Here is a 23,230-nt window from a genome sequence, read left to right on the forward strand (position 1 = left end):
AAGGTTCGTGTTTTTTCACCTTAATGCATCCTATGCATTAAGGTGAAAAAACACCTGGCAATCATGGACCCCCCCAGCCCCCAGTTTTTCTTACCTGAGCCAGTTCATCTGCTCAGTGTGTCCCCGGCATCCTCTTCTCTATGGAGTCCTGGCATTGATTGGATAGATTGATAGCAGCGCAGCAATTGGCTCCCGCTGCTGTCAAATAAATCCAATGACGCGGGGGGCGGGGCCAAGTCATACGGTCGGCGTCTATGGACAGGAGTGCGCCCACAAGGTAACCCATTTGGGAGAGAGATTCTCAGAGGGGGGTTATGTATTGCGGTGAGGAGCCGCGAGAGCTGCCGTGGGACCTCAGAAGAGGAGGATCGAGGCCACTCTTTGCAAAAATGAACTGCACACTGGAGATAAGTATGACATGTTTGTAACGGTTCCGTTTTTTTTTTAAATAACAATCACTTGAAGCTGCAGTGAAAGAGACTGAGGAATCTCTGTATGATGTGTGAAGAAAACTGACGGGGTAATCAACCTCCACACTAAATGCATTTATAGTATTTGGACCCGACTGGGTATGCTTTATCACTCACCCGTAAATAGTCTCCGGACTCTATTTGGTACAACATGAAGGACACCATCTGCCCGCTGGTTATTGATCCACTCTGGATTAACTTGTTCCCATACACCAACATTGCCACCTGAGTTCCTAGGTTAATGGTCTAGAAGATGACAAGGGGGAGGGGCAAGTAGAAGAAAAGATGGAAGAAAAGGGGACACACAATCAGGGGGAGTGTAGGAAAGAGGGATGGGGAGAGGGAGAATAAGAGGGAAAGAGATTGTAGAGAAAGGAAGGGTGAGAGGGAGAGGAAGAAAAGTAGGATAGAGAGAAGTGGAAAGAGTAAAACATGAGAAAAGGAACAGTTGTTTATTATTTTTATTACCAATTCTGTAACTTTTTCAGGTATTATGTGACATTTTAAGACATTACTGCACTGGTAAATGTAACCCTTTACTGTCTGAAATCTGTGTATAAACATTCTCCAGCGTGATATACCCTGTTCTGTGGATACATTAAAAAACATCCTCCCCTTTAAGAGCCACCAGCCAACAAATCTGCATGGCAAGTCATCTTTTTTAAAACTGTAATTGTCAGATTAGAGTATTACAATTACAGTATTTAAAAATAATAATTTGCAAAGAAGAATAAAACGTTAAATGTTTTTTTTTTTTTCTCATCAGAGCATGACGCCGATGGAGGGAGGAGTCTAGGAATGGCGCGGTTGGAGTGGAGGAGCTGCTAGACGGGAGCCCTCGCTCTCCAACCCTGCGCTGACCGTGGAGACGTGAAGGGAAGCGAGGGGCCCGGACCTCTCCCCGCTTGATCACCTCCCCCCCCCCGGCTCAGAGATGCTGTCCCTGTGCTGTAAACTCACCCCCTTCTTTCGGATCCCGGCCGCCTGAGATTCTCCTGGCCTGCAGCGTGGACGGCGTGTACGGCTCTTCCTGTGTTGCGGTGATTGAGGCTTGCAGCGCAGAGTGGCGAGGACGGCGCTCGTAAAGCCCAAACACACAGAGCACACAGAGCGGGAGGGGCTGCAGGGAGGGAGGCGAGGTGAACCGAGCCCTTCGAGAGAGCAGAGCGGCTCGTGCGCTCGGTGCCCCCCCCCCGTTCTCTGGGGTGCGCGTGCAGCTGTACTAAGTCGCGGTGGACCGCGGCATGTGGGCCCCCACATGGGGAGCAGAGGCTGACATGAATGAGACCCAGCACCTCGTAGCTCGTAGCTCAAGTATCTCAAAGCTAATTAAAAGAAAGAGAAGTGTGTAAGTAAGTAGCTGGCTCCAAGAAGATCACCAACAAGCGGGTAAGATTTAAAATTTTTATACCAGCCGTTTCTTCAAGGTCTTTTCAAAATCAATGGACCTGTGAGCACACCACATTCATCAAAGCGGTGAGTACAACGCTTCTTTCATGAACTAATATTAATGAGATACTTGCAATAGAGGTGTTAATGTTTCTTATGAGATTGGGATGAAGATAAGAAATAAGTGACATAAGCGACATGTGCTTATTAAGATAACTCCCAGGGTGAATAAACTATATTTGTCTGTCGGCGGTCACCTCCCTTGTTAATTTTCCTTTTCTATTCCGATAATTCGGACATTTGGACATTTGGACACTGGGACATTTGGATAATCAATTTATATTATACTTTGAGAAAGCTTCAGACAGAATAAACAGGCAGTAGTGGGTGCTCGCGAGTAAATGTTATAGGCAACTTGAACAGCTGAATGGCATATTGGAAATATATTTATGTGGCACCCAAGATTTCTTGAGAAACACGCTTGAAAAGCCTGCCAGCCGGATGTAAGTCTCATGGCTCACAGCTATACCTCATTGAAGGAAATACACACGGGATTCAGTAGTGAACAGTATTGAGATAAAAAGAATGCTTTGATAAGCATTGGTAAAAAAAAAAAAAAAACATCGGTTAAAAAAAAAAAAAAAAAAATGTGTAGCTCAACTCAGTATAAAAGTGCTGTGCAGACGCGAGACCTATTCAAGTGACGGACTCAGTAGGATCCTCTTGGGTTATTATCCCCAAAACTCCCTGCCAGCTCTGTAACCTCAAAAAAACAGAAAAACCTCTCGGAGCTCTATTTTTTTTTTTTTTTTCTTCCCTGTCCTCTTCCCCCCCCCCTTTTTTCCTTTTTGTTTTTCTCCCTCCTACTAGAGAGAGAAAGGGGGATCACATAGACTGGTATGCCCCCCCTGGCCCAAAACGAAATTACTATAAAACGTCTATAAACCTCTGGTTGTCATATCATGGGCGCAACACGGGCACAGTAAAGAGTGGTTGTAAACAAGATTACTGTAAAACCAAGAGGGGTGTAAGATGACCACAAGGGGAAGGGGAGCGAAAGGGGGGGCAATCCCAAAGGTTCCCCGGTTAATCAAAGCCCAGGCCCGATGTGTAAATTTGTGACACATGGGACAAACGGAGATAACCAGCCCGTTGAAAAACTACTAACGGGTAGAGGAAACCAGGTAGAAAAAGATAAGAAAAGAGACAAGAAAAAAGGGGCTACCAACACACTGGCAGACTTAGAAACACTCTCAGAAACATTATTAGAGACTAGATCTGACCATGACGGAGAGAGTGAATTAGAACAGGGAAATAAGGAAGAAACCCAGGACATGACACTCCTACCAACAAAAATGGAAATGGAAGGAATGTTTGCTGCCCTAGAAAGATCAATCAAATCGCAAATGGAAAGAATGGAGAAAAATATGGGGCATATATTGGAAAGAGTTGAAGAAGTAGAGAAAAAAGTCGACTCTAATGTAACCTCAGTTAAAAAGCTAGAAGATGAAATAAAAGCATTAAAAACGAATCAACGAGAACAGGCGTATAAACTAGAAGATCAGGAGAATAGAGATAGAAGGAAGAATATCAGAATACGCGGAGTTCCAGATACCGCACAAACTGAGGACTTGTCAGAAATAATAAGGAAAATCTGTAACCCAATATTAGAAAGAGAAATAACTGCCCCCTTAAGAATAGAACGAGCGCACAGGATAAGACGAGCCAGAGAGAGATCACAGGATTATCCAAGAGACATTATTGTACGATTTGAAAGTTGGGAAGAGAAAAACCAACTCTGGAGAAACCTGAGAGGGAAGTCGCCATTAGAATATGATCAACATAATATCCAAATTTACCAAGACCTGTCCCAAGAGACGTTAAAAAGAAGAAGAAGTTTAAAACCATTGTTGGGGATCCTACAGGAGCAAGATATTCAGTATAACTGGGGATTCCCAGCATGTTTGATAGGGAGGAAAAATGGGACTTCGGCAAGACTGAGGTTTATCGAGGAAATTCCAGAATTTTGCAATAGCTTAGGCATCCCAATACCCAAAAATCACTAACGATCTTGTCTGCCGGAGAAGAGAGGGGGAGGGGTGGGTGGGGGGGGGATGGGAGGGGCTAAGATAGTAAGCAACTAGCGGGGGAGAGGGGGGACCCGGAGAGCACTCCTTCACTTGTTCCCCAGTACTGAGGGATAGGAGACCGGGCTAAAATAGAATTCCACCTTAGCCAGAGGAGCAAAAGAGCGCTAAAGCGCCAAAAAAAAAAAAAAAGCTCCAAACAACCAAAGGGTCAAGGGCTGACCAAGGGGGAGGAGGGGAGGGGGGGGAGAAAACCCCACATGAAGACCAAAGGGGCAGGGTATGATTGGAGGGGGGGAAGGGGGGGATGGGGAGGGAGGAGGGTTTCGGATGGGAGGGGGGAGGGGAAGATTAGGAAAAGGGATTCAGATCTGAGTGTCATGCAGCAAGAAAAAACATACATACTAGGGAAAGGTGGGAAAAAAAAGAAAGAAATGACAATAATAAATTTCTTAACATACAACGTAAGAGGTCTCAGTTGCCCAGAAAAAAGACATATGGTATTAACCTCCCTGGCGGTGTTCCTGAGACTGACTCGGGGTTAGATTTTCCTGCTACGATCGGTAACCCCGAGTCAGTCTCGGCTCGCCTCGCTGAATCCACAGGCACTTTTTACTTACCTTGTCCCTGGATCCAGCGATGCATCCGCGCTGTGTGAGCGAGCGGGACCTCGCTCGATTCACACAGTGCCTCCATGTGACGCCGATCTCCGTTCCCTGCGACGTTACGACGCACGGGGACGGAGAACGGCGCCAAATTCAAAAACGTAAACAAACACAATACATACAGTATACTGTAATCTTATAGATTACAGTACTGTATGTAAAAAAAACACACACCCCCTGTCCCTAGTGGTCTGTCCTGTGTCATGCATGTCATTTTATATAATAAAAACGTTTCTTTCTCCCTGCAAACTGTAGATTGTCCATAGCAACCAAAAGTGTCCCTTTATGTCAAAAATAGTTTTAGACCAGCTAAAAAACAGCGATAATAAATTATAATCACTTGCAGAATTGTGTGATAGCGATTTGTGGGGAAATTCGTCATAAAAAAAAAAAAATAATGACAGCGACAATTCTGCAACTGAGCAAATTTCAGTGATTTTAATTTGATTACATTATTGAATAATTTTTATTATAATTATATTATTATTTGTTATAATTATTTATAATTATTTATTATATTATAATTTATAATTTTGTTTTTAAAAAAATGTCATACCCGGGATGCCTATTAGAATCTTGTTTGGTCAGATTTAAGTGAGTTATTTCTAAAAATTACAGACCTACAATATAAAACGCCAAATTTCCTTGCAAATAATGGTACCGCTTTCAGCATGTTTTTTCTGAAAGAATCATACCGCCAGGGAGGTTAAGAGAGGTTGAAAGGTATTTCGCGGAAATAGTTTTTTTGCAAGAGACACACATAACATTGGATTCCAATGTCAGACTATATTCTCGGGCAGTTCCCACTTGGTACTATGGTGACTCACCAAAGAAGAGAGCTAGGGGGGTCGGCATAGGAATAGGGAAGAACATTTCTTTTACAGTAGAAGATAGGAAGGTAGACCCGGATGGTCGCTATTTGTTCCTAAAAGGAACACTTCACGGAAAAAAATATACGTTAGCAAACATATACTGCTCAAATAGCCAACCACATAAATACTTGAGGGGGGTCTTAAATGCTTTAATGGACTTCAAATTAGGACATGTAATACTAGCAGGAGACCTCAACCTTTCAATGGACTATCAACTTGATAGCACGTCCGGGGCACAGAGGCGAAATATCAAACAGCTTAAAATACTAGGGAAAAAAATGCACAAAAAATAGATCCTTGGAGGATTACATATCCAAACAAAAGGGACTATACCTATTATTCTTCTGTGCATGGAACATACTCAAGACTGGACTATATAATGGTAGACCACGAGTTACTGGAAGAGGTAGTTAAAACTTCAATAGGGGTAACTACAATCTCAGACCACGCTCCGGTAATGTTGAAAATTAAATTTAAGGAGGTAGAGCAAAGAAAAGGATCATGGATCTTAAATGAAGAACTTATAGAGGACATAGAGGTAAATAACACAGTGAGAACAGATTTGGATCAATATTTTACTTTCAATAACACACCTGAAGTAAAAGTAGCTACTGTATGGGAGGCCCATAAGGCATATATCAGAGGGAAACTAATCTCAATAGGAGCAGGGAAAAGAAAGATAAGAAAATTAAACATGAAAAAATTAACAACTGAGCTATTTGAATTGGAGCAAATACATAAAGAGCGAGGAGAAAGTGAGGTTTATCAAGAAATTGTTGGAAAGAGGGCCCAGCTTAGAGATCTGATGAAGGTCGAAACAAGGGACATATTCAAAAATGTTAGAAAAGAGAGGTATAAATGGGGGAATAAACCAGGGAAACATTTAGCCAGAGTATCTAGGGAAAAAAAAAAAAAACTACATAGAAAAAATAAAAAATCAAGATGGCCTTATGAAATATAAGACGTCTGAAATCGCGGAATCTTTTCGGACTTTCTACAGCTCATTATACTCAATAAGAACCAATGAAACTCAAGAGCAGGAAAATATTAGAAAAAAGAAAATTAGGGAATACTTAAAAGAAGCGAAAATACCTAAAATTTCTCAAAACGACATTGAATCCTTAGAGGCTCCAATAACTCAAGATGAGATATACAGAGCCTTCCAGGAAACACCGTGTGGTAAAAGCCCAGGCCCTGATGGCTTGCCGATTATATATTACAAAAAATTTAAAGAACTCCTGGTCCCAGAGATGTGTAACTATTTCAATAAAATAGGAGAGGAAGAGGAAATAAGAAAAGAATCCCTACTGGCAAATATTTCTATTATCCCTAAAACAGGAAAAGATGGAACTTTGTGCTCCAATTATCGACCAATAGCATTGCTAAATGCAGACCTGAAGGTATACGCGAAAATATTAGCAACTAGGATAAAAAGTTTAATGCCGCAATTAATAAACGCAGATCAGGCGGGTTTTGTAACAGGCAGAGAAGGGAGAGATAATAGCATAAGGACCCTGTTGTTGTTACAACAAGATCCAAAAAAGAAACCCCCAGTCGTACTCATGTCTTTAGATGCTGAAAAAGCATTTGACAGAGTCGACTGGGGGTTTATGATGGAAACTTTACAATATATAGGCCTGGGACCAAGGTTCATGAAATGGGTAAATAATTTATATAGTCACCCGACGGCAAGGGTGAAGGTCAATGGGAGTATGTCGTCTGTGTTCGAAATGAAAAATGGAACCAGACAGGGGTGCCCGCTCTCACCTCTCCTATATGTAATAGCTCTGGAACCGTTGTTAGCAAAAATCCGGAAAAACCCGGGTATAGGGGGGGTGAGAGTGGGAGACGAAGAACATAAGGTGGCGGCATACGCAGACGACATACTCCTATATTTGACCAAACCCAGAGTCTCCCTCCCTAATGTCATAAAGGAAATAAAAAGATACGGTGAACTCTCAAACTTTAAAATAAACCCGATAAAAACGGTAATTTTGAATTTGGGGATAGATAAAAAAGAAGCAGAAGAACTTCAGAAAGACTTCCCATTTACATGGGAAAAAGAAGCTATAACGTATCTAGGAATAAAAATCACATCAACACTTGAAAAACTTTACCTGGCTAATTTTGTCCCCCTAATTAACGATATCAATCAAGACCTGAAAAATCTAGCCAAAAAACATATTTCCTGGATAGGTAAGATTAATGCGTTTAAAATGATGATATTACCAAAGATAACATACAAACTTCAAATGCTCCCAATAAAAATACCGCAAAGTTTTTTTAAAATAATTAAAACAATAATTTTGAAATATATATGGGCAGGTAAAAAGGCTAGACTAAGCTATTCATTGCTGAGTATGAAAAAAAAAGGAGGGGGGTTGGGGCTCCCCGACATAAAAAGATATTATTTTGCAGTTAATTTAGCCAGGCTGGTAGAATGGACAAACACACACACCAAAAAAAAATGGGTACGTATGGAAGAAATATTAAGTAGGACACAATTAAATAGAAATATATGGATACCACCGAAAACGAGGGAAATGGGCACAAATACACATAGTATAACAAGGAATGTATTTAGAATATGGGACACAATATTTAGACGGGAAAAATGGGAGTATAACTCTCCATTAATCCCATTAGCAGGCACAAATTATTTTCCACCAGGTAATGGAACACGTTTTGGAAAGCAACTGGGGGAGAAAAAATTAAAAGATATTGTCACACGGGGAAAAATTAAATTGAGACAAGATATAAAAATAGGAGAAGGGGAACAAAGGATGAGTGAATGGGAGTATTTGCAGCTAAAACACTTTGTGAGCACACTATCACAACCAATTAGGGAAGATAAGACACTACACGCAATAGAAAAAATATGTAATACAGACAAGCCCCTGAGACATGGTATATCAAAGGCATATGGGATATTAACGGAGCTCGAGACCCAGGAAACACTGCCCTTTTTAGAAAAGTGGGAAAGTGACTTAGGTAAAAGGATCGATAAATCAAAAATGATTGGTGCAGTATACAATTATGCGTCAGACATCACGACCATAGAAGCAAACTACAAATGTATGGTTCGATGGCACTTGACCCCATCAAGAATGAGTAAAATCCACCCAAAAAATTCAGAGTTATGCTGGAGAGACTGTAAGCAAAAAGGGACAACTCTGCATATATGGTGGGACTGCCCGAGAATACAGGAATATTGGAAAGAATATAGAGTATATTGCAGAGATAACAGGGGAGAGGATTCAATGTAGCCCTCTCCCCTGTTTGTTTCACGGAACTGAAAAAACAAAAAAACAATATGGAACAACTTTGGTCCCAGTGCTGCTAAACGCAGCAAAGGCCCTGATCCCAAAAAACTGGCTATGTCCAACTAGGCCATCAATTAAAGAATGGATAGAAAGGGTGGAGTATATAGAAGAGATGGAGTATCTTGCCTGTGGGGAGATAGGAGGAGAAGACAAGTACATGGTGGTTTGGGAAAAATGGAAAGTGTTTAAATCTACAGAAAAGTTTGTTCAGGGAATGGTAGTAGCAGATAGGTGAGAGAAGACTGCATGGCACACAGATCTAGGGAGGGGGGAAAGGGGGGGGGGAGAGGGGAAGGGGGGAAAAGAGGGGAAAGGGGGAAAAGAAGAGAGAGAAGGGGAAAAAAAGGGAAAAGGAAAGAAGAGGAAGGGAAAAATGGGCTAGTTTTGGTACAACATTAAGTAATGCAGCTAGACTTGTCAATCCGGAAAAGATTAATTTAATGGATTAAAAACGATAAATCTGTAATTGTAAAACAGAAAAAGAACCTAAACATAAAACAAAAAAAAAAAAAAAAAAAAAACACGGATGATGCGAAGCCACAAGAGAGACGCTATGGGCGGTCGAACCGTGAGCTAGTCTCGCTGCCATGTGTGAGCAGAGTCTGACGTGAATTTAAAAAAAAAAAAAAAAAAAATGTTTTTTTTTTCTATAAGCCTTATAAATTTAGTCTGGGCAACTAGGCATCACTGACCTTTACTCACAAATGAGTTAAAGTAATATTTATATGACTTTTACATTTTCACAAGCTTTCTCTAATGCCGCGTACACACGATCAAAATTTCCGTCGGAAAAACCTTAGATGGTTTTTCTGACGGAATTTCCGCTTAAGCTTGGCTTGCATAAACACGTTCACACAAAAGTTCTCTGAACTTTAGACCGTCAAGAACGCGGTGATGTACAACACTACGACAAGGTGAGAAAATTAAGTTCAATGCTTCCGAGCATGTGTCAAATTGTTTCTAAGCATGTGTGTTTTTTTTGCGCGTCGGAATTGCATTCAGATGCAATTTCCCTTGGAAAAATAGAGAACCAGCTCTCATTCTTTTTCTGGCTGAAATTCCGCCAGCAAAAGTCCGATGGAGCCTACACACGGTTGAAATTTCCGACCAAAAGCTCACATCAGACTTTTGCTGGCGGAATTTTCGATCGTGTGCATGCGGCATTATTGTTCTTACTTTTGCTACTGACTTAAAATCTAAGTTCCCCTTTAGGAAAAAAAGCCAAAAAAAATGTACATTTATTATTTCCTACAAAATATTGCACCAGCTACCAAGTTACATTGTCAGGAATATCTTTAAAATGATTAAAGGAGTTGTAAAGTCTCGGTTTTTCACCTTAATACATTCTGGGCCAGATTCACGTAGGGGAGCGGCGGCGTAACGTATCGCAGATACGTTACACCGCCGCAAGATTTCATCGCAAGTGCCTGATTCACAAAGCACTTGCGATGAAAACTCTACGCTGGCAGCCTCCGGCGCAAGGCGGGCCAATTCAAATGGGCGTGTGCCATTTAAATTAGGCGCGCTCCCGCGCCGGACCTACTGCGCATGCTCCGTTTCGCAATTCCCGTCGTGCTTTGCGCGCCGTGACGTCATTTTTTCGAACGGCGACGCGCGTAGCGTACTTCCGTATTCCCGGACGTGTTACGCAAACGACGTTAAATTTTAAATTTCGACGCGGGAACGACGGCCATACTTTAGACAGCAATACGTTTGCTGACTAAAGTTAGGGCACCCAAAACGACGACTAAATTTGCGACGGGAAACTAGACTAGCGGCGACGTAGCGAACGCAAAAATCCGTCGTGGATCGCCGTAACTCCTAATTTGCATACCCGACGCTGGTTTACGACGCAAACTCTCCCCAGCAGCGGCCGCGGTACTGCATCCTAAGATCCAACAGTGTAAAACAATTACACCTGTCGGATCTTATGGATATCTATGCGTAACTGATTCTATGAATCAGTCGCATAGATAGAAACAGAGATACGACGGTGTATCCCTTTTGTGGATCTGGCCCTCTATGCATTAAGGTGAAAAACCTCCTATAATGCAGCAGCCCCCCAGAGCTACCCCTTTACTTACCTGAGCCCGATCGTTCCAGCGACAAGCATTAGAACAGCAGCTCCAGCCGCTGGCTCGGTGTTCTCATTGGATAGATTGATAGCAGCAGGAGCCATTGGTTCCCGCTGCTGTCAATCAAATTCAGTGACACGGGAGGTGGGGGGGGTGGCGAGTCCTGCTGTCTGTGTCAATAGATGCAGCAGCAGGATTCGGAAGCGTGCCTGCACGAGTGCCCCCATGGAAAGCGCTTCTCCAAGGGGGCACTCAAGAAGAGGAGGAGCCAGGAGCACTGCCAGGGGACCCCAGAAGACGTGGATCAGGGCCACTCTGTGCAAAACCAACTGAACAGAGTAGGTAAGTATGACATGTTTGTTATTTTTATTTTTTAATGCAAACCTTTAGTATCACTTTACCTACACTTTTTTTATGTTAACATGAATGTTAATATGAACATATATAACTGAACACACAAAACTGGGGGAAAGGAAAGTACATAAATGCCAAATTCCATTTACAAAAAAATAGGCACTTTTTTATGTTTTCTTTTTAAGGCTGGATTCACACCTATGCATTTTTAGTGCTTTTTGCATTTTGCAGATTTGCACTACAGAACGGAGTGGCCTAATCAAAGTCCGGACTTAAATCCGATTGAGATGCTGTGGCATGACCTTAAACAGGTTGTTAATGCTGGAAAACCCTCCAATGTGGCTGAATTAAAACAATTCTGCAAAATTCCTCCCCAGTGATGTGAAAGACTCATTGCCAGTTATCACAAACGTTTGATTGAAGTTGTTGCTGCTAAAGGTGGCACAACCAGTTATTAGCTTTAGGGGGCTATAACTCTTTCACATAGGGCCAGGCAGGGTTGGACGTCTTTTTTCCCTTAATAAATGAAATCATCATTTAATCCCTTGTCGACTGCCTCACACACATTTACGTCGGCAAAGCAACGTATATAAACATTGCTTTTAACCTGCCCCCTAGCAGGCACGTGCGAGCCCACCACGGTCTCCGTGACCGTGCCTGTGGTACTCTATGTCCACCAGTGTCCAGCCATCGGGTCACGGAATGACAGAACGGGGGGGATGCCTTTGTAAACAAGGCATCTCCCTGTTCTGCCTAGTGACACAACACTAATCGTCTGTTTCCTCTCATCGGGAGCAGCGATCAGTGACGTGTCACAGTAAGCTATGCCCCCCTAACAGTTAGAATCACTCCTTGGAACACACTTAACCCCTTCCCCGCCCCCTACTTGTTAACCCCTTCACTGCCAGTCACATTTATACAGTAATCAGTGCATTTTTAGAGCACTGTTCGCTGTATGAAATGTGAATGGTCCCAAAATAGCATCAAAAGTGTCCGAAGTGTCCGCCAAAATGTCGCAGCCACGATAAAAATCACAGATCGCCACCATAACAAGTAAAAAAAAATCGACCCCTATTTTGTAGACGCTATAACGTTTGTGCAAACCGATCAATATACACTTATTGCGATTTTTTCCCCCAAAAAATATGTAGAAGAATATGTATCAGCCTAAACTGATAATTATTTATTATTTTTTTTAATTGAGGATATTTATTATAGTAAAAAGTATTTTTGTTTATAACGCAAAAAATAAAAACCGCAGAGGTGATCAAATACCACCAAAAGAAAGACCTATTTGTGGGAAAAAAGGACTTAAATTTTGTTTGGGAGCCACGTCGCACGACCAGCGCAATTGTCAGTTAAAGTGAAAGTGGCCCGGTCATTTGGCATCCAAATGGTCTTGGCTGAAGTGGTTAAAAACTACATTTTGCATTTACTCATACTCAGGTTATTTTTGTGTAATATTACAATGAGTTTGATGATCTGAATCATTTAAAGTGGAGTTCCACCCATAAATATTACATCAGTAGTTTTAAAAAAATGTCATTAGTCCTTTAAGAATTTTTTTTTTTTTTTTTAGATGCCTTCAAAGTGTTGTTGCTAGGTAGAATAGTTAATCTTCCCTCTTCCTGCACCTAGGTGCTTAAGCTTCCTAACCTACACCGCACAGACTCCTGGGAATGTAGTGGGTGTAACTTTCCAGGAGTCTGTGCACTCCCCAGTCTCGAAGAATCATGTGACTTAGGTTTCAGCACCTGTACTGTCCATTACATGCTTGTGCAGCACTGAGCATGTGCGAGATCTGCAAGGCTGAAATCCAGGAAGTCATACAGTCTGGCTTCATGATGCCCACATTTAAGATGGCCCCAGTCAATTTCTATTTTATAAAGTGTCTAAATGCTGTAACAACCTAACAAAACGGACCTTAGTTTACAGACTAACTTTACTAGAATACATTAACCACTTAAGCCCCGGACCATATTGCTGCCTAAAGACCCAAGGGGTTTTTACAGTTCAGGACTGCGTCGCTTTAACAGACAATTGCGCGGTCGTGCGACGTGGCTCCCAAACAAAATTGGCGTCCTTTTTCCCCCACAAATAGAGCTTTATTTTGGTGGTATTTGATCACCTCTGCGGTTTTTATTTTTTGCGCTATAAACAAAAATAGAGCGACAATTTTGAAAAAAATGCAATATTTTTTACTTTTTGCTATAATAAATATCCCCCAAAAACATATATAAATTTTTCTTTTTCCTCAGTTTAGGCCGATACGTATTCTTCTACCTATTTTTGATAAAAAAAATCGCAATAATCGTTTATCGGTTGGTTTGTGCAAAATTTATAGCGTTTACAAAATAGGGGATAGTTTTTTTGCATTTTTATTTTTTTTATTTTTTTTACTACTAATGGCGGTGATCAGCGTTTTTTTTCGTGACTGCGACATTATGGCGGACACTTCGGCCAATTTTGACACATTTTTGGGACCATTGTCATTTTCACAGCAAAAAATGCATTTAAATTGCATTCTTTATTGTGAAAATGACAGTTGCAGTTTGGGAGTTAAACACAGGGGGCGCTGTAACATTTAGGCTTCACCTAGTGTGTGTTTACTAGTGTAGGGGGGTGTGGCTGTAGGAATGACATCAACGATCGGGTCTTCCCTATAAAGGGAATGACCCGATCGATGCGCCGCCACAGTGAAGCACGGGGAAGCCGTGTTTACACACGGCTCTCCCCGTTCTTCAGCTCCGGGGAGCGATCGCGACGGAGCGGCTATAAACAAATAGCCGCGCCGTCGTCCCGGATCGCTCCCCGAGGGGGCCCGACCACCGCAAGTCGCGGGGGGGGGGGGTCCCGATCGGACCCCCCACCCACGTCTAGGCAGGGACGTACAGGTACGCCAATGTGCCTGTACGTGCCATTCTGCCGACGTATATGTACATGCGGCGGTCGGGAAGGGGTTAAGCTTGTGTATTACAGGGGTATTTATATTTAAAAAGTGAAATTGTGGCCGGAACTCCACTTTAAGTGTGACAAATATGCAAAAAAATCAGGAAGGAGCAAATACTTTTCACAGCATCGTAAATGATATGCCTATTGGCCACTAATAAAAAAAAGAAAATAATAATACTAATTTAGTAGCATCCATGGATCAGACCTAAACTTACCCTGATAGCAAGAAGGTATATCGCTCGGACCAGATCCCTCTTGCACTGCAGGCGATGTGTCTTTGTCAGAGCTTTGGAATAGCGCTCTCCCTCTTCTTCCTCCGCAGCAAAACTCTTTACTGTCCTTACAGATTCAATGATCTCTTGAGCCAGATCGCTGGAGCTGGCAATAGAATCCTGCACCTTCTTCACCAGATCCTGGAAGAAAACAATACAAGAAGTCACCATGTTTTCACGCATAACTATCATATAATAATGGGGGTTTTTACATGCTGCAACTTCTGTATCGTTATCTTTGAGTGCAGTGAGGCCCCCTCTGCACCGCAAGGGATAAATGTTTGCATTGTCTGGGGGGATAGGAATGAGGTGAACTACTTTCCATATTTAAGGAAGCAGGGTAAATCAACAGGGCCACCATCAGGGGGGTACAGGCATTACACCTGTAAGGGGCCTGATGGCCCCCAGGGGCCCGGCTGGCCCCCCTCCCGTTTTTTTTGCATTAAACCTGTAAGGGGCCCGATGGTCCTCTTACATGCCCCCTCCGATTTTTTTTTTTGGGCATTACACCTGTAAGGGGCCCGATGGTCCCCAGACGCCCCCCCCCCCCCGCTTATTATCTTGCGTCAGGAGAGAAGAGATTACACTTGTTTGTTTTCGTCAGCACCCCCCCCCCTCCCTCGGTTCTCTGCTCCAGGGGGGCACTGCCTAAAGCTGTGTAAGGGGCCCCAAAATTTGTGATGGCTCACCCTGTGCACACGCCTATGGTGACAACCCATTTAGCGAATGTATATGAATGTCAGCCCTGCACGTCTTTCTAATTTCTGTGTGCTAATGTGCATTACACTGTATTGCTAGAAATAGTACACGCACGGTTTTATGCATTTGGTGCACCATAACATATGTAAACACATGTGCGCTAATGCACAGTGTAAGGGGTTAGCTCGGTAGCGGAGTGTGTGACCCCCTGGATGGGTTCACTACACACTGAATTTATACAGACAGGCAGTCGAAGACGGTTGAAAAACAAAGATTTTGGTTTATTCTTCCATCTTGCTGGAAACAAGTGCAAGCGTCCAAACAGCATAAACAAAATCAAACATAAAATAAACCCTGGCCACTTGGGGCGTCTACCTTCACCACACAGGAACCTATCTAGGGCACAGCCTAGTGCTGGGCAGACACTGCTGGTCATACAGCAGAAAAACAATAGTCTTTTTGATTTTTATCACACAGAAAAATCAATCACCACCTCACCTCCTCAGAAGTATTTCTGTTCACTGCACTCCTTCACTCAGAAAGCCTCAGGATGCAGCAATCAGTGGTAATCCTCTGGATTACTTATAGAGGCCTTAATTGCCTCATTCTGAACAGCTGAAGTTTTCCAATGCCCTTAAACCTTTCTGGCTACTTCTGCAGCCGACACCTAATAATAATTGGTGTATTGTCTAAACAAGGCAGAAATGTATCTCCCGTCTGTGACAACACCCACAGATTTACCTGACTTCCTGTCACAACAGCAATGGTGTTAATGGATTCTAAAGCCTCATACACACGATCGCACTTCCATCGGATTTTTGCCCGAAGGGGCGTTGGCCGTGAATTTGTTCTGCATACACACGGCAGAGCCTTTTCAGCCAACAATCACCAAATCACGTGGTTTTTCAACTCTTTGCCGCCACCCTTTGGACAACTTCTGCTATTGTCTGATGTTTAGCATTGGTTCTGAGCATGCGTGTTTGTACTTTAGACTTTAGTTGGGTGGACTTGTGTACACACGATCGGATGATCCTTCATCGGACATTTGTTGTCGGAAAGTTTGAGAGCATGCACAGCGAACATTTGTTCGTTGAAAAACCGAAAACAATTGTCCGATGGAGCATACAGACGGTCGTATTGTCCGATAAAACACGTCCATCGGACCGTTGTTGTGAAAGTCTGATCGTGTGTACGGGCCTTTAGAGTTGCTTTAAATTACAGTTTTGAATGATGTGTCTCTAATCAAATTGGGGTTTTGGGACACCTGATATAATCCTGTGACTACGTATATGTGCCTATGTATATATACCTGGTGATACTTGTTGTATAGGCTCTGTACAATCCAGATGAGTGGTGTGCTGATAAGGGTGAGCAGAGTCAGCTTCGGGGACACCAATATCATAAAGTAATGGTGACCGATACATTTCACCAGCATCCGCAGGGTGATGTTCACGTTGGCGGCGATGGAACGGCTAACGAGCGTTGTGTCATGTGACAGCCGGGACGTGATCTCACCTGAAGAAACCAATGAAAGACATATTAGTAAGCAGTGATGAAGTTAAGTCTGAATCTAAAATACAATAAGCCAGATTCTCAAAAGAGTTACGCCGGTGTATCTACTGATACACCGACGTAATTCGAAATTCCCGCCGGCGTATCATTGTTTTGTATTCACAAAACAAGATACGCCGGAATTAGGCTAGGATCCGACTGGTGTAAGTCACTTACACCGTCGGATCCTAAATGCAATACAACGCTGACCGCTAGGTGGCGTTTACGTTCAGGTCTCATTTGACTATGCAAATGAGCCTGATACGCCGATTCCCGAACGAATTTGCGCCGCGTCGTCATCGTTTACGTTGTTTCCGTAAGCGTAAGGTTACCCCTGCTATATGAGGGGTAACCTTATGCCAGTCCGCCGTATGCCATGTTAAGTATGGCGTCGGGTCCGCGCCGTCTTTTTCCGTCGGTTACGTCGTTTTACTAAGTCGTTCTTGAATACGACTTTACGTCAATGACGCTCACGTCGGCGTCATTGACGTTTTCCGTCGTGAGCTGGAGCATGCGCACTGGGCTATTTTTCAGCCCGGCGCATGCACAGTTCAATCGGCACGGGGGCACGCTTAATTTGAATACAAGCCGCCCCCTTTGAATTACGCGGTCATACGGCGGGCCATTTACACTACGCCGCCGCAAATTACGGAGCAAGTGCTTGGAGAATACGGCACTTGCTCCAGTTAGTTACGGTGGCGTAGTGTAAATGGCTTACACTACGCCTACGCCGATTCTACGAGAATCTGGCCCTATATGAATGAAGAATGAATCAGTTGAACCAGGATGGGATTTGACGCAGGTTACCAGTCTGATCCAAATTGTGAAATAATCTGTTTTGCGAAATGGTAAAATGGTCTATAAAATAAATGATATACAGCCCATCTCTGCAATGCATGCATGTCCTGTGTTTTGCCTCTTTAGAATGCTCCAAGAGACAGAAAAATACCCAATGATCTGCCAGAAATTCTAAATTCCTGTATCTGTAGTGAACTGACAACACAGTGCTGTGCTGCACTGAAATCCCATCACCCATCAGTGTTGTCAGTGTAACATAGGGGGCAGTGTTCTGTAGTCCAGAAGTTAAGAACTAAGGCAGGGCTGACAACACTACTGGGGATTACAGTTCAGCACAGGCAAGGAGCACAGACAGTTAAGAGCTCACTGGATGTTTGTCAGACCAACAAGTATTTTTCTGTAATTGCAGCATTTTTGAAGGATTGCAACATGAAATTGTGCATGGATTGCGGAGCTGTACAAAAATGATATTTGTTAATTTAAGCAGTGGCCAAGGAGAACTGAGCAGGGCTGACACTGCATCAGTAGAAACATACACATTATCACCATATTTTAAGCCAGGATAGGACCAGGAAAACAAGGAATGCTGGGATCAATTCACTAACGTTTATCACATATAAAACACAAAAGATATTTGTGTGTAGTGTAAAACAACTCATGCGATTTTTATGAATTTGTCTTTTAACCACTTGCCGACTGCCTACCACATATTTACTGCGGCAGGTCAGCTCTATTGCGTGAAATCACGTACCTGTATGTAATTTCATGCAACAGCCACTGGGGGGCATGCGCACACTGTCAGAGGCATGATCATGCACTGATTGGACAAAGGGGATGCCAATCAGCGGGTCCGTTGTAACAATAAATAAAATGTATGTATTTTCTTTTTTTTCCCACAAATAGAGCTTTCTTTTGGTGGTATTTGATCACCTCTGCGGTTTTTATTTTTTTGCGCTTTATACCGACAATTTTGAAGAAAAACAAAACAATATTTTCTGCTATGTTTTATAAAAAAATGTAAAACATCGCATTTCTTCATCAATTTAGGCCAATATGTTTTCTGCTACATATCTTTTGTAAAAAAAATCCTAACAAGCCAATATTGATTGGTTTGTGCAAAAGTTATAGGGCCAGATTCACGTAGGTGAGCGGCGGCGTAACGTATCGTAGATACGTTACACCGCCGCAAGTTTTCATTGCAAGTGCCTGATTCACAAAGCACTTGCAATGAAAACTACGCTGGCAGCCTCCGGCGCAAGGCGGGCCAATTCAAATGGGCGTGTGCCATTTAAATTAGGCGCGCTCCCGCGCCGGACCTACTGCGCATGCTCAGTTTCGCAATTCCCGTCGTGCTTTGCGCGCCGTGACGTAATTTTTTCGAACGGCGACGCGCGTAGCGTACTTCCGTATTCCTGGACGTGTTACGCAAACGACGTTAAATTTTTAATTTCGACGCGGGAACGACGGACATAGTTTAAACAGCAATACGATTGCTGAGTAAAGTTAGGGCAGGTCAAACGACAACTAACTTTGCGACTGGAAACTAGACTAGCAGCGACGTAGCGAACGAGAAAATCCGTCGGGAATCGCCGTAACTCCTAATTTGCATACCCGACGCTGGTTTACGACGCAAACTCCCCCCAGCGGCGGCCGCGGTACTGCATCCTAAGATCTGACAGTGTAAAACAATTACACCTGTCGGATCTTATGGATATCTATGTGTAACTGATTCTATGAATCAGTCGCATAGATAGAAACAGAGATACGACGGCGTATCAGGAGATACGTCGTCGTATCTCTTTGGTGAATCCGGCCCAGAGCCTCTACAAACTATGGGATATTTTTATGAAATTTTTATAGATTTTTTTTTTTTATTATTAATAATGGAGGGACTTATAGCAGGACTTCAATATTGCGGTGGACAAATTGGACAATAATGCCGCGTACACACGATCAGAAATTACGACAAAAACCCAGAATGTTTTTCCGTCGGAATATTGGCTCAAACTTGTGTTGCATACACACGGACTGTCAAGAACACGGTGACGTACAAGACGTACGACGAGCCGAGATCAATGAAGTTCAATAGGCAGGTCGGCTCTTCTGCTTGATTCTGAGCATGTATGTTTTTTGTGCATTGGAATTGCATACAGACGATCGGAATTTTCCTACTTTGTAGCAAAGTGTAATTTCTTCAGTGTTGTCACATGAAAACATGGGCCAGATTCACGTAGCTCAGTGGATCTATAGATCCGCTCGATCTACGTGAATTAAGATCCGCTCCCGCAAGTTTAGGAGGCAAGTGGCTAATTCACAAACCACTTACCTCCAAACTTGCGACGGCGGATCCTAAATCCCCCGGCGGAATTCAAATTCCGTGGCTAGGGGAGTGTACTATTTAAATCAGGCGCGTTCCCGCGCCGATTTAAATGCGCATGCGCCGTCCGGGGAATTTCCCGGCATGCATTGCTCCCACTGACGTCACTAGGACGTCAGTGGTTGCGACGTGAGCGGGACTTGCGACGCGCGTGTTCGTGAATCGGCGTACGCAAACAACGTAGGAAAATTCAAATTCGACGCGGGAACGCCGGCTATACTTAACATTGGCTGCGCCTGATAAAAGAAGGGGTAAGTATACGACGGGAAAACCGCTACGGAAACGACGTAAGAACACTGCGACGGGTCCGCGTACGTTCGTGAATTTGCGTATCTCGCTGATTTACATATTATTTATCTTAAATCAGCGGGAACGCCCCCGGCGCCTTTTTTTAAATTGAAAAAAAGATCCGACAGTGTAACACATTGTAACACTGTCGGATCTAGCCCTATCTATGCGTAACTGATTCTATGAATCAGGCGCATAGATAGGACCAGTGTAAGTCAGAGATATGATGGTGTATCTGTAGATACACCGTCGTATCTCTTTGTGAATCTGGCCCACTGTGTATATTTACATATTAGTCCAAGCTCTACCAATGTAACTATGTAAATATTATCAATACTTAAATTTCAGCTTTTAACAGACTGACTTCATACCCTGCCTAGTGAACCTCTTCCATGTACTAAGCACCAACTTTATTTTCCAAACTGTGTTTAGGGAGACAAGTGATGGCGTGTTGTTGAGGAAATCAAGTACCTGTTTTCGTTGTTTCAAAGAAGGTAATGTCCTGTTTAGAAAATGCTCGAAAGAGGAGTTCCCGTAAGCGGATATTGAGACGAGAGTAGCAGAATATGAAGAATCCTCCCCGGCATCCTGCACAGACAGAACTAAGGAGAGACATAGGAATGAATATCCAGGTACACCGATATTGCAGAGCCAATTCACATCACTGTGTTAAGGTAAGACATAGTTATGTACAGGGCTACTGTTAGAAACCACAGGGCACCATACTGTCAAACTGACAGGGTCCTCCACCTCCAAAAAAACACAGTTTACTGAATGAACACCGTGAGTGATTGTTGTCGATCGTTCATTGTGTTTATTCTGGAAAATGTGACATACAGCATTAACCGGACCCTTACCCCACTCTCTATTCTGAAGGATTCTATTGTGTGCTTGCAGCTGCCAGTTGGAAGGAGAGGAGGGATGCAGGCAGCACTGCGGGTGTAAGGGAGGCACACGGGGGGCCCAGGCATCAGGGGGAAACATGTGGTGAAAAGGGAGCATGCTCAATGTGGCAGGGGGGCAATTACTGGAACCTATCCCATGTATGGTGCTCTCTGCAGCAGCTGAAAGCCAGCGGGAGAGAGAGGAGAAGAAGCTGGTATTCAGCTTCTGCTAGACCATTCAGACAAGATTCCATTTATCACCACAATATGGACACACTCCTGCAATCAGTTTTCTATTCAGGAACATACAATACCATCAATGCAACAAAAGGAAAAAAAATAAGAAAAGGGGAAATTAAGCATTTCTAGGGTATCGTATCAAATGAATAGCAAAATGTAAAAGCACTATGCCTACAGACTTTCCTCCATCTAAATTATAGTTCATCTCCTCCCAGAATTTTAGAGGTTTGTCTGGCAAGAATGGTCTTTTAGAAAACCCATGTTGGTTACTACAAATGAAACTGTTTTCACTGACGAAGGATATAATACCTTATCATTCCTTCCAACAGTTTACCTACTATTGATGTTAGGCTGACTGGTCTGTAATTTTCAGGTATATATCTCAGCCCTTTGTTGAATATTGGTACCACGTTTGCTTTTTTTGCAGCCCCGATCCTCCTCTTCTCGGGTTCCTCACTGGTGCTCCTGGCTTCTCTCCCCCGATGAGACCCCTGATCTTTCTAAACATGAGAACTGATCTTGCTTATTTTTGTGATAACTGGATAGGCAGTTAGCAGTGTGTTAGGAATTGTATACATATTTATATTCTGATTTCAATTTTGTCAGGAAAACTCTTAATCTAGTGGGTAACTCATGTTGAGTTGCCTCATAAAAAGAAAAGAAGATTGCCTCCTGGTCCTGCTGACGTCACCCCGCCTCCACACTGCTCTCCGCCCTGCTGTACACCAAGGCTGTGAGAGATACCAACTGACTTCCTCCTCCTTATCCCGGGGACACACACAGCGATCTACCTGGCGGCTGCGCAGACTTTTCCTCCACCTGGCATCCCGGACCACCTACTATGATGAGCTTGTGTTTATTCTTATCCTGTGAGTAGCCCCTTAGGGGTTCTAATAAATACTATCAGTCCTACTAAACTTAGTGGCGCTTCTTCTCTTTGTTTTAATCTTTACTGATCTCCAGGGCCAACTACAGCTCCCAGATGAGCCTGTCCTAGTGTTTGGACTTCTTGGACATTTATTTCATTTTATTATTCATTCTATTATTATTTAGTTACTTGCATTTGCATTTAATAGTTGTCCCCCATTGAGAGACTCTGGGCCGGATTCAAAGAGATTTGCGCATTTATTACGGAGGCGCAGGGCAACGATTTTGCCCTGCGCCCCCGCAATTTTTTTGTGCTGCCCTCGATTCACGGAGCATAAGCTCCGTAAATTGCGCGGGCGCGCGGGCGCAAGAGCACGCAATTTAAATGATCCCGTAGGGGGCGGGAATCATTTAAATTAGGCGCGTTCCCGCGCCGAGCGTAGAGCGCATGCTCCGTCGGGAAAGTTTCCCGACGTGCATTGCGGCAAATGACGTCGCAAGGACGTCATTTGCTTCAAAGTGAACGTGAATGGCGTCCAGCGCCATTCACGATTCACTTACGCAAACTACGTAAAATTCAAATTTCGCGACGCGGGAACGACGGGTATACGTAACATGGGCTGCCCCTGCTAATAGCAGGGGCAGCCTTGCGCGAAAACCGCCGTACGTAAACGACGTAAATTGCATACGCAGGGCTCGCACAACGTTGTGAATCGGTGTTAGTATGCAATTTGCATACTATACACTGAGCACAACGGGAACGCCACCTAGCGGCCATCGCTAGAATGCAGCCTAAGATATGCGGGCATAAGAGCCTTATTCCGCGCAGATCTTAGGCTGCAGTCGGCGTAACGAGGTTCCTGAATCAGGAGCACTCGTTACGCCGGGGCAAGTAAGCAATTGCGCTGTGTAACCTATGGTTACACAGGCGCAATTGCTTCTTGAATCCACCCCTCTGTCTTTGAGCCTACCACATACTCTGTGTAACCTTCAATATTACCCCAGATCTTTCCTTTTAAAGTGATACTAAACATACACTGTTGCTTCTATTACTGTATGTAAATGAT

The 23,230-nt window shown here is 43.4% G+C and overlaps 1 protein-coding gene across 1 annotated transcript in view; it reads right to left on the minus strand.

The window, feature by feature from the left end:
* The window catches only part of TAP2 (transporter 2, ATP binding cassette subfamily B member), a 79,017-nt gene that overhangs the window by 18,140 nt on the left and 37,647 nt on the right, over positions 1 to 23,230 (minus strand). The window contains exons 4-7 of the mRNA XM_040324914.1: positions 20,644 to 20,774; positions 16,468 to 16,673; positions 14,403 to 14,600; positions 588 to 716 (exon numbers count right to left, since the gene is read on the minus strand). Of these exons, the coding sequence (XP_040180848.1) occupies positions 588 to 716; positions 14,403 to 14,600; positions 16,468 to 16,673; positions 20,644 to 20,774 (664 nt within the window). The remainder of the gene's footprint in view (positions 1 to 587; positions 717 to 14,402; positions 14,601 to 16,467; positions 16,674 to 20,643; positions 20,775 to 23,230) is intronic.

This window comes from Rana temporaria, chromosome 9 (genome assembly GCF_905171775.1).
Source record: "Rana temporaria chromosome 9, aRanTem1.1, whole genome shotgun sequence".
Classification (NCBI taxonomy): Eukaryota; Metazoa; Chordata; class Amphibia; order Anura; family Ranidae; genus Rana; species Rana temporaria.